The sequence below is a fragment of the Haliotis asinina genome, chromosome 2 (assembly GCF_037392515.1).
Source record: "Haliotis asinina isolate JCU_RB_2024 chromosome 2, JCU_Hal_asi_v2, whole genome shotgun sequence".
Classification (NCBI taxonomy): Eukaryota; Metazoa; Mollusca; class Gastropoda; order Lepetellida; family Haliotidae; genus Haliotis; species Haliotis asinina.
This window is the reverse complement of record NC_090281.1, coordinates 21,603,498-21,615,654: the sequence shown is the minus strand read 5'-3', so window position 1 is coordinate 21,615,654 and position 12,157 is coordinate 21,603,498. Positions and strand designations below refer to the sequence as shown.

Below are 12,157 nucleotides of genomic sequence, written 5' to 3'. Positions count from 1 at the left end.
TGACAAGGGGTGGAATGAGCTTTCTGAAGGTTTTAGTTGCAGATGGTACTTCTACAAGTGTCTGGGGGGCAGTGGATGGCGAGCGTACTTCTGTGAAGAAGCCTCCCAAAGCTGGATCATTCTACTACGACTATAATTTCTTCAACACCATTATTACTGATGGTAGATGCTGGATACAGGTTCCTTGTTAAGGTGGGGGTACAGGGTGGTGCTTCAGATAGGACATGGAAGAACTATACTATATATATATATATATATAAGTGTGTGTGTGTGTGTGTGTGTGTGTGTGTGTGTGTGTGTGTGTGTACGGACGTAAACTATGCGGGAACTCGTCGTGCCGTGACCACGTGAACACGTCGTGACAATGCTCAAGTTGTGGCAATGCTCAAGTCCCACCCGCCCACTTCACGACAAGTTAGAAGGTATAAGCTTTGTGCAATTTCCCGCGACCATGTCACACAGTACGTGGTCAAAGCGGGTCAATGCGGGACAGGGCTGGAAACTGACAAGTTTTCATTTGCACCGCCCAAAGTGTTTCGGAGTAGGCTGCGCATTGTTCGCGACTACTTCACGCAAGTGGCACGAATATTACGCGTGCCAGAAATGTAAAAAATTTTAAATTTCAAAATTTTCTTTGGGCACTGGTACGCAGTTCCGCACAGTTAATGCACACTTCACGCCAGTATACGCCGTTTACTCACTGGCACGCAAAATTGCGTACCAGTGCGGGGACAAAATTCGTGCAAGTGCCAGGGATTCACCCTCTACCTCTCTCACTCTTCCGATGGCGGTAGCTTGTGTAGGACCGAGTCTCGCTCTGACAAGATTGATATTGTTAACAAAGATACACACACGCACGACAACCACCCGGTCGCTTCATACGTACTGTGGTCGACCTTATCTAACCCGTGACCTTTACTTAAGAGGCACACTGTGATGAGGGAGTTTGGCTCAGTTTTATCCCACTACAAAACTGTCTTCTATTACACCACGACATACGTCTGTATCCGGGTCCTTTGTCTACACACATTTCACCACGTTGTGTGTGAGTGAAGTACGTGTAAGTGCGATCTGTAAATAATCGAGTCTGGACCAGACAATCCAGTGACCAACAACATGAGAATCGATCTGGGTAATTGGGAACCGATGAGATTTGTCATCCAAGTCAGCGAGCCTGGCCATCTGATGCTGTTAGTCGCCTCTTACGACACACATGGGTTATTGAAGATCCATTCTAAGCCGGATCTTCACTGGGTCTGTGAATATGTGTTTGTGTGTGTGCATCTTAGTATTTACATGTACGCATGTGTGCGTGTATGTTTCTTGTATGTGTGTTATGCACGTATGCATGCGCGTACATGTTCAGTTAACAGTAAATACAAACGTTCGTATGTTTGTATTGTATTGTATGACAACGAACATAATCGCTCTGTATCACTTCTGGCTCTAACGGTGATTTTACGCAGCTTCACCGCCTCTATTTCCGACCTCATTTTCAATAAAGAGTTGCTTCCCTTAGACCGGTGACCACATACACGCACGGAGCACTGCCACAGCTGTTGTCTGTCTCAAAAGATCTACAAGAAATATCTACATGAACTAGGGCAATGCAAAAACTTGGCAAGATTTACACTAGGCATTATTGCAATTTCAGGAACGCCTGTGAAAGAGGGAAAAATCCTCTGTAGATACAATGTACATATATCCATCAGCTGAGTGCAAACACAAAAGAAGCGGTGGAGTAAATTGATGTAAAAGACATGCATGTGGGTCGGTAAAAGCATCACATGCCGCTGGAATAAAGTAAGTGTGAATTATTTGATGTCATGTCATTGTTTTATGATTTGTTGTGTTCTCCTTTATCACTGTTTAACTGTTGACAGGATAATTTCGAAATCTGCATGATTTGACTCAAGTCAAAGATATTTATTGTACTTTAGGCCTCTGCGCACGTTATAGACATTTCACAAAGGAGATATTGCTTCTAGGGATAATAACATTTTTCACATAAAAAACTAGGTTAAGTATTTTCCTTTTACATGGAAACAATCAAGCTGAAGGATATTTTAACGGATACTTTTTTGGGACATATTGTTTTCTTAATCTGCATGATATGGGCATATAAAAGCAAAGTGAATTTTATCCTCTACAGCCGAGTTTCATAATGAACATATTCTGAAACGTCCCTCAGTTGAAAAACTATCTGCCTTTATTTGCTGTATAGTCTAACAAGCACAACTGAAAGTTGACAAATGTGTGTCTGATATCTCCAGGTAGAGAGATATAATTCTGGTTGAATTAAGCTCTTATATTATCTGTACAACTGATATATTGAAATATTGTTTGGACAGGAATGCCATTCTTGGTAATACAGGCTACCAGATAGTATAACAACTAGTCTTTTATTATCTGTACAAGTGATATCTTAAGCTATTGTCTGGAGAAGAATGCCATTCTTGGTAATACATGCTACCAGACAGTATAACACCTCGTCTGATATCTGTACAGCTGATATCTTGAACTGTTGTCTGGAGAAGAATGCCATTCTTGGTAATACATGCTACCAGAAAAACATCTAAAAAAACAATTAGTCTCTAAAATGAACACATTTGGTCGATAAAACAGTTCATAACATAAATAAATAAATAAATAAATAAATAAATAAATAAATAAATAAATAAATAAATAAATAAATAAATAAAAATACAATGAAAAGAAACCTCGAGACTTTCTGCATTTTCAGAACTGTGGAATTCTAGACTTCCTACATATTCTACACTTGCACGAATTTCCTGGATATAATTTGTTTCAGGGTCTGTTTGACACACTAGGTTGTGCGCTACTGGTGACAATTACACATGACTGGTTTGTTTATATTGCTGCTATCTTCATCATTGCGAGCGAGATCTTAATGGCCTGTCTGTCTGTCTGCACGGATGATGCAGGTCACAGGGTCAACTGTTAAATTTTCTGAATGTGTTGTGCAGCCTCTCTGGTTTCACTGCACTGTATTAGTTTTATGTCACTCAAGGTGTAGATTGAGATGACATTTATATCTAAGTGGCTTCAGGTCAAAATTTGCGTCACAGACATATGACAAATGAGACAGACTAGTGAGTAGATTAATCAAGTGGCGAGCAAAAGAAAGTACGCAGATGTAATTGTTGCTGCATCCCCAAATTTGCGATCTAAATTGTAAAATTATTCATAACGTTGATTGTATAGAACGCAACCATCATGTTTAATTTGCCAAAATGCAACCAATAATATTTGTACGTGTTTTGCACGAAGTTTCGCAAAATTGTGATTATTGTTCCATTCACGAACATCTTTCGCACTTTTCGTAGGAATTTTGTCACTTGACAAAATTCGTAAGAACGGGCCACAGGAATGTCACAAATATGTTTCCAACAGCGATATTGCAAGGACACTGCGTTGCACAAGACAAATCATAATTCAGCTGTTTATCCGTTTCAGTATGACAGGCAAGACATATGATCTACCCAAAACTGGACGTTCCAAAGTCACAACACCCACAAGAAGATCGTTATCTGCAGACTATTCACTTACGCAACCGGATGTTGGCGATGACGTCATCAGCAGCCTCATCATTGGGTAATTGCGTGAGCTGATTCACAGTGACAAGACAACTTCGTGCTGCTGGCATACAGGCCTGCCGACCACTGAGTGGATGGCCTTGACCTTCCAGCATCGTAGAAACCGTCGCAGAGGTCATCACTACGTATACGTCGCTGTTCATTGATACAATGTCATTTTGCTGATACAACACGTCTATTGCAGTATGCTTCAACATACATTTTCCATTTCATCTAAACGTTTGGTTATTTTTAATATCTTATTGGAAGAAACACAACCCGTGTACTTTCTTTTGCTCGTCAGTTTATTAGCAACAGTTTGATTTAGTCACACAAATCCAAAGCCATGAGAAAATAACACATTTATAATGATGTTGTTTTACCCATAAATGTACAAGTATGCTAGTTTGGGGATTCTTTGCTCGTGCATTACACGGATGTTTAACCGACATTTTAAACACTCGATTTGTGAATTTATATGTACTTACAATGAGTATGCACCCATCCACAAGGTGCACGCTTAAAACATGTGTTTACACAAATGCCCTGTATAGTAAATGGCAACGACGCCTCCATCAAATGCGCATATTGCGATCTTGTAATGGTTTCTCAATCTGTTTTCAAATAAATAATGTTTTTTTTTCAACTTTAATTTAGAGTATAGTCACGGTTTCTTCTCAGTGCTGGTTCGAATCTCTTTCAGTCACAAAAAAAAAATAAATCAAAACTTAACACTAGCTAGGAAAATAGGTCACTTTGGACAATCCTTCACTTCTGTATGAGCAGCATCTCTCTCTCTCTCTCTCTCTCTCTCTCTCTCTCTCTTTAGAGAGTAGAATCTTTTCCATCTGGGCCCATCTGCTCAAGCGTTCCAGTTTCAAACAACTGTTGATTGTCCAGTTATCACCATATTCATTTTATTATTCTTACATATTTATCTCCTTTTGCATGTTTTTAGTAATTTCATATTTTATGTTGTTATTCATTTGCATTTTTCTCAAGCTATGTGATCCAAAACGAATTCACTTTGAGGCGATAATGTATTGTCTGTCCTCATCTGGTTCCTCGTATGCGGGTATTTCAAGCTGTTGGTTTATGTGCAGTACAGTCTCTTTGGGTCTTCTTGCTGGTGTGTCTTGATTAGCAGTAGTAATATTTTGTTGTTAGATACTGCAGAGCTTCCAACCCCCAAAGAAAACAAAAACCTGGAGAAGCCGGGGTCCAGGGGCTGCAGGCCCCCGCCGGGTCCAGGGCGGAGAGCTGGTGGGGGGTCACGGGAGCGAAGCCCCCCTGAAGCTGAAGAAAAGTAGTGTTTTTAAACCCTAAAAGTGCTTTAAAATTACCATGCTGAGGAAAAATAAGAACATAAATTTTGGAAAATACAATCTTTTCAATTTTTAAAAATCGTGAGATTATCAATGAGAGCGTGACAAATGCTTAAAAACCGTGAGTTTCAAGCCAAAGGCGTGAGAGTTGGCAGGTCTGGGTACTGCGTGTTTAGAGAGGACAACAACACACCGCGTCGTCAACTGTTCTCGGAGAACCAGTCCACGTGTCCTTGATTAGTGGAGTTGCGCATCTCCAGCATGGCAGTAAAGGCGAGGTAGACAGTGTGTGCTGGAAATAGCCCTGAAATCAGATCCGGCACTGGCTGCTGGGAAGTGGGGTACAGAGGGGCGATCATGTCGGAACAAACTGCGTCTGAGGTAAGTACGTTTGTTTGTAAGTTTGTCCAGATGCACTGATAATACAGGTACGTGTTGCTGAAGCTGGGGTGGACATGATGGCAGGTTGATGATGCTAGTTCAACGTGTGTAAGTGGTCCCTGGGTGTACAGTTGCAGTAAATAGTCATTGTAAACAGTACAAGGCATCCAGATGTCGAGGTGCTTTGTTCCATTGTGTAATCATCTGCGATGTTCACTTCAGTGATGAAGCCTGTGCCACCCTTTTCCCGGACTGCCTGATGCCGTGGGTGAAAACACGTTTTGTTTACTGTTAGTAAGCTGTGGCGGTGAAGGTCATCGCACATGTGCAAACTGTTCATTGAAACCCATCTTGTTTGGACATAATAGTCTGTCTCACAGTCCCTGATCCATATTATTTTCAGTAACGACGAGCCCTCCCTGCAATGCTAAAAACCTAAATGAAGAATAGATTTGCCCTGGCTCGTCTCCTAACTCTCTGGACACCTTTCAATGTTAATGGGTGTATTTGTTACTATCAACATTATACATATTCAGTGACTAGGCATTGGTCTTTGGCATACGTTAGTGAATGAGTATGGCTTTACGCTGCTTTTAGCAATATTCCAGCTACATCACGACGGGGATCACCAGAAATGGGCTTCACATATTGTTCCCATGGGAGAAACGAACCCTTGTCGTCGGCGTGACGAGCGCAACGCTTTGACTCCTGGTCTACCCAATCGCATGAAAGTGGTTCCGCTTTAGATGATGCTGCGTTTAATACGATCTACTGGATCTGGCTGGATTGTTCTGGATCCCAGCGTTGTGCGTATGCGTGTGTGTGTGCGTGTGCATAAGTATGTGTGCCCGCGCGCGTCTGTCTGTCTGTCTGTTAGTTTGCCCGTGTGTGTGTATTGGAGTTGCAACGTTATGTCAACAGTGATAGATGGGTAAATCAACCTGTTTCCCTGTAGTGTACCCCCATCCTACAGCTATATGGACTGTATGATCGAGTGTCTATGTGCTTGTGTTTCACTAGACTTGTCAATTATTACACGAGTTGTATGAAACCAATTCCACATGGAGACAAACTACGTGTTTTGCAATTCCCGCATTATAATTAGTAGAAGTGAAGAAATTATACCTTCTGCATATCGAGAACCATATGAACGGGTCGGGGTAAAATAGTGACAACCCACACATCATGATTTTTCCAGTATGATTGTATTTAAAAGTGGGCTGTATTACTACATGAACCAGTGAAAGTCCCGGGGTAGAACAGGCCTTCTGCAGCCCATGCTTGCCATAAAAGGCGACTATGCTTGTGAGAGGCGACTAACGGGATCGGGTGGTCAGGTTCGCTAAGTTGACACGTGTCATCGGTTCCCAAATGCGCAGATGGATGCTCATGTTGTTGGTCACTGGATTGTCTGGTCCAGACTCGATTATTTACAGACCGCCGCCATGTAGCTTGAATATGGCTGATTGCGGTGTAAAACCAAACTCACTCAATTATTACTACATGGACATCAGTTATTTGGAAGCTTGCCGAGTTGCATCCTCGATATCTCCAGGTCATCCTCGATATCTCAAAGTCTCCACTATACCCTGGACGCATCTACGGGTCGGCCCGATAATTTTATTACCTCCCTTTGCTGACTCCGCTTTCTCACGGTAGCCAATCAGAGTGGTCGCCGTTATAACAGAATTTGCCAGTGTCATAAAAGGTAGCAGTTGCTACGCCGTGCGACTCACAATTTGGGGAAATCATACATGCAACTTTATGGGTCCGAAAACTTTTTTAAAACACATAGAAATCCATCTAATACTTTCAGAGAACCTACGCATGGTTTGTTTGCCAAGTTTAATCGGTTAGAGAATTTAAAAAGCGAAAGTGAGTTGTGACTGGTTCGCTCAAATTCCCAGCGTAGGCACCTGATTGGATAAAAAGCCAGCCAAGGGAGGTAATAAATTTATCAGGCTGAGCCGTAGATGCATCCAGGGTATAGTGGAGACTTTTCGGAGCGTAGACCCTGGAGATATCGAGGATGGCCGAGTTGCGGAGGCTGGTGTGTTTGACGTCAGCAGTGCATTAATGTAGCAAGAATAAAAATACACTGTTTGTTACACACTTATGTTATACACACAATTCTTTATCTACAAATATTAAAGCAGTGGAATTGAACTACGAGTATTTATGTTTAACAGTAAGTTGTAAGAACGTTTTGAAATATTACATTCACTCTACACTGACTTGTAACATGAATGCAATCTTTCACTTTCAGCGTGACAAACCAGACGACGACGATGACCATGGAGGAGGTGAAGGTGAAGGACATGACAGCGACGACAAAGGAGAAGGTGAAGGACGTGATGACAGTGGTTCGGAGCGATCATCTGTTTTTGACCCGGACTATCTGTTGCGTCTTTTGGCAGACTGTATCAGTTATAAGTCATCTCTACACGACATCGGCATCATTCTTAGGTGTGGCAACGTCGTCAACGGCTCCGTCAAGAGAGGCCTGCGTCCACTTCACTATGCAGCCTATTCCGACTACGCCGAATGTGTGAGGTTCCTGTTGGAAAAGGGGGCTGAGGTGAACCAGCCGGACGACATCGGCTACACGCCCATACATCTGTGTGCCAGGAAGGGAAGCTTGGAGTCAATGAAGATACTCATCGAACATGGCGCTTTGGTGGATTTCTTTACAGATGATAACAACATAGATGAAAACATGAAGACTCTTGGCTACCACACGATCGAGCCCTTGAATCTAGCCATAGAAAACAACCATGTCGAGTGCATGCGACTTCTTCTGGAAAAGGGTGCCAGACCAGATCACAAATATTTTATGGGTTATGAAATAAATCTAGTTCCTTTGGAGAACATCGAGTGTTTAGAGTTACTTCTGCAGTTCGGAGCAGACCCTAACGTGTGCAACAGATGCGGCGTAGCGCCATTGATGAAAGCTTGTAGACAGCACAACCTGGCGGCCGTAAGACTCCTGTGCAAATATGGGGCAGATATAAACCTAACGTGCTCGCCAAGATTTGAGCAGAAAACAGCGCTACATTTCGCACTCCAGAAGGGCGATCTAGCTATCACGTCGTATCTCCTACGTCATGGGGCTCAAACAGGCCGCCCTGCAAACTATAAGTATGCTGCTCTGCACACGGCTGTCACTGCCGATCGCCCAGACCTATGCGACATACTCATCAAATGGGACGCTGCAGTGGATGAGGTCACAGACGAGAACACCACACCGTTGATGCTAGCGTGTGCCACTCCCCACCTGAAGCAGCAGAAGGAGATCGTCGAGGTGCTGCTAAAACACGGGGCCAACCCCAACGCTCATTCCGACGTCCTGACCTACACCTCCCCATGCCTCGCCCCCCTTACCGAGTACCTTCGGTGTATCTCTGACTCAGTGACTATCGAGGTGCCTCGGCTGCTGATCAAATACGGCGCCAACGTCAGTTTCAAGGGATCTTCGTCAGTGACGCGAATGAAAGACCCTTTCGGAATACTTCATTACCTGCCCAACAGTCGCGTGGCAAATAGAGAAGAGATCTTCCACCTGCTGGTCGAGGCAGGTTCAGTCTTTGACCTGAGCGCTATCCGACTATCCACGGGACTGACTATCTACGAGCGGACACTTCTGATGGAAGTGGGTTCCCGTCCGTTACCGGCTCGGCAGCTGCTACGTTTGTTCTTGAGGAAACACCTGGCAGGCAACTTGCCAGAGAAGGTAGCGCTTCTTCCAGTGCCGGACATAATCAAGAAGTACATTCTGTTTGAAGCATAAAACTTACTTTTGTATGTATATTTGCTAAATAGTGGAGTGAAAAGAATAAGCAGAACTCCGATCTTGTTTACTGTTCAAGGCTGTTTGTTTAATAAGTATTCGCATGCCTCACACTGAGTATAAGTGACCAGACACCACCATTGAGTCACTGGTATAAACTGGTGAACCGATTCTAACATTAGCCACTGGTATATACTGGTTAAATGACTCCACCATTAGCCAGTGATAAATACTCGTTAACCGACTCCACCATTAGCCAAGTGATACATATTCTGACTCACTGACTCACTGGTTCACTGACTCCACCATTAGCCACTGGTATATACTAGTCAACCGACTCCACCATTAGTCACTGGTACATACTAGTTAACCTCTAATCATAGTTACTGCTTAACCGACATAACTCAAATTCACTAGCATATATTCGATAAGTGAACCTCTTACCACTAGTATATATACTGGTTAACCGTGTCCAGCGTTAACCGTGCAACTGGAGCTGTCTGTGATATGATATTATTCTGTATAGCGTTTGTGAGACATGCTGGCTTGAATGTCAGTAAATATTGTTCAAGAGGTGTAAATAATCTATATGAAATAAGTTATTTCTCCAAGAACATCGTCCACTGAACCATGAGGACACTGAGATTTTTTTGGAATGGAATGAATATTTTTTTGTTATAAGAACTCATGCAGTGTGAACCTACAACAAAGCATAATTACTTTGAAACTTGAAATGTCATCAATTTGGATAGTCACGTGTATATCAGAACGGAGAAAAACACGTTGTATTTGGCGATATGAGACGATGGGAGGTGGTTCACTATCAGATGCATTTTACTGTTACCGAAGATGTATAGAACATGCGGAAATTATCTAAATGTTGAATAAAAGGATAGGCAATGTCCTTCCAAACACTAAATATTTTGCATTCATTTTTTGTATATTGTTTGTTGGTATATACTATTGTGCAGCATTTTATACTTGTCATGAATGTATTGCCACCAATACACTGTGCCATTAAGAGAGTGTTCAAATGGAATTTGTGTTACATTTTGGTTTTCACTTTTTCAGTAAAATACAGATTCAATGTAATTTTAGTGGTTAAGTCATAATCGGAATCCGGGATTCAAACCCATATTCTGCAGTGACTTGGTTTCGTATCATGGACAGAATATTGACACATTGTGAACAGACAACTCCAAAAGCCTTCTGGCTTACTTCACCCGGCGTGCAGCTGGTCCAGGTACACAATGGAATCGTTGTACAGTTGTAAAGGTGCAGTCTTACTTCACCCGGCGTACAACTGGTTGAGGTACACATGGGAATCGTTGTACAGTTGTAAAGGTGCAGTCTCACTTCACCCGGCGTGCAGCTGGTCCAGGTACACATGGGAATCGTTGTACAGTTGTAAAGGTGCAGTCTCACTTCACCCGGCGTGCAGCTGGTCCAGGTACACATGGGAATCGTTGTACAGTTGTAAAGGTGCAGTCTCACTTCACCCGGCGTCCAACTGGTCCAGGTACACATGGAAATCGTTGTACAGTTGTAAAGGTGCAGTCTCACTTCACCCGGCGTGCAGCTGGTCCAGGTACACATGGGAATCGTTGTACAGTTGTAAAGGTGCAGTCTCACTTCACCCGGCGTGCAGCTGGTCCAGGTACACATGGAAATCGTTGTACAGTTGTAAAGGTGCAGTCTCACTTCACCCGGCGTACAGCTGGTCCAGGTACACATGGGAATCGTTGCACAGTTGTAAAGGTGAAGTCTGAATGCTGAGAAATGTTTACTAAGCAAAACTGAAAACTTGACACTCGGGGTTTTAAACTAGAATTTAATTCTGAATAATACTGAACATCTTGACATGAAAGGAAAATAAAAAAATCTCATTCTCGCCGAAACTCTTTAGCAACGATAACGTTCAACATGACGCTCACAGCCGTGAGAACTAATCGATTGATGGTTGTGGCCTCCCCAAGCGTCTCTTACAGCCATACAAGGACTCTTCGAGGGCCTGAGAACATTAGTAAACACACCCCGAGTAAGAAGTCTCCCGGTTGGTAGGCCACGATCGAATATTGCTTTCACTTTTCCATCAACTGTGAACGAGACCACTAAAAAACCTTATGTCTAGATCTTTAGGCACGGATCGTCCAAGCGTCGGAATGTTTCGTCCATATGTAGCATTATCCGGATATGTTTGAAATAGAGGGATCTGGTCAAAGATTTGCCTCTGTTGTTCACATTTCATTTAAAGTACCACCGCCACCACCACAAACAACAAACTAAACACTATTTGCACTATTTTATTACGGAAGTTATTCATATTACATTTTTCAGCCTTTTTATGAATTTTGACTTCAGTCCAATTTTAACTTTGACCTCGGTCCATTTGATTTGTTTTTCGGTCTATAGTCCCTCGACCTATTTCACTACAACCCGAACAAGATAGTGTTACAAAGAATGTTTCTATGTTGTCTGTGTGTGGATTATCGTGTTCCTTTTCTGTTAACATTTTTGTTGGTATACATGCTGCAAGCCTGGCAAAAGTTTCACTTCAGTCTCAATTTCCGCTGATCTGTTACACCAGCAGTACTCAGCAAAATGTTTTGACTTGAATTGGGTGATAGGTTCTAGAACATTTTTTTTAACAACTTCCAAATGTTATAAACTAGTTAAAGGGGCACTGATGCGGAGCGAATAATGTTTCTCGCCAACGGTCTAATTACGGAACCAAACTGCAAATTGGTCAGCGCCCGCTCTTTCGACCGGGACGGACAAAGGAACTAGGCTCCTGTCCAAATTAGCAGAATTTTTCACCCAAAAGAGTCAGGAGGCCGGTTGCCCATCATATGCCATTATTTAAAAATATCCATGGTATTCCTTGTCTGATCGTAACAAAATATCCCAGCAGTGTAGTTTGCTTGAATGGTATAGTTACTCAATTTGATCCTATTTCTGTGTTTTTAACCTCGATATTTAATCATGTTACATGAAAATATGATGTCTACAGGCACGTAGCAAGCCATTTATTTCAGTACGGAAGATTGCAAAGCTTTATATTTAGGTAG

At 42.5% G+C, this 12,157-nt stretch overlaps 1 protein-coding gene across 1 annotated transcript; it reads left to right on the top strand.

Annotated features, from left to right (window-relative positions):
• The first annotated feature begins 5,227 nt into the window (after nt 1–5,227).
• On the top strand, nt 5,228–10,008 carry LOC137273396 (ankyrin-1-like). Its single transcript, XM_067806047.1, has 2 exons — nt 5,228–5,302; nt 7,569–10,008. Exons 1-2 carry the CDS (start codon nt 5,279–5,281, stop codon nt 9,087–9,089), a joined length of 1,545 nt encoding a protein of 514 aa, XP_067662148.1. The 5' UTR covers nt 5,228–5,278; the 3' UTR covers nt 9,090–10,008.
• Nucleotides 10,009–12,157: the final 2,149 nt, after the last annotated feature.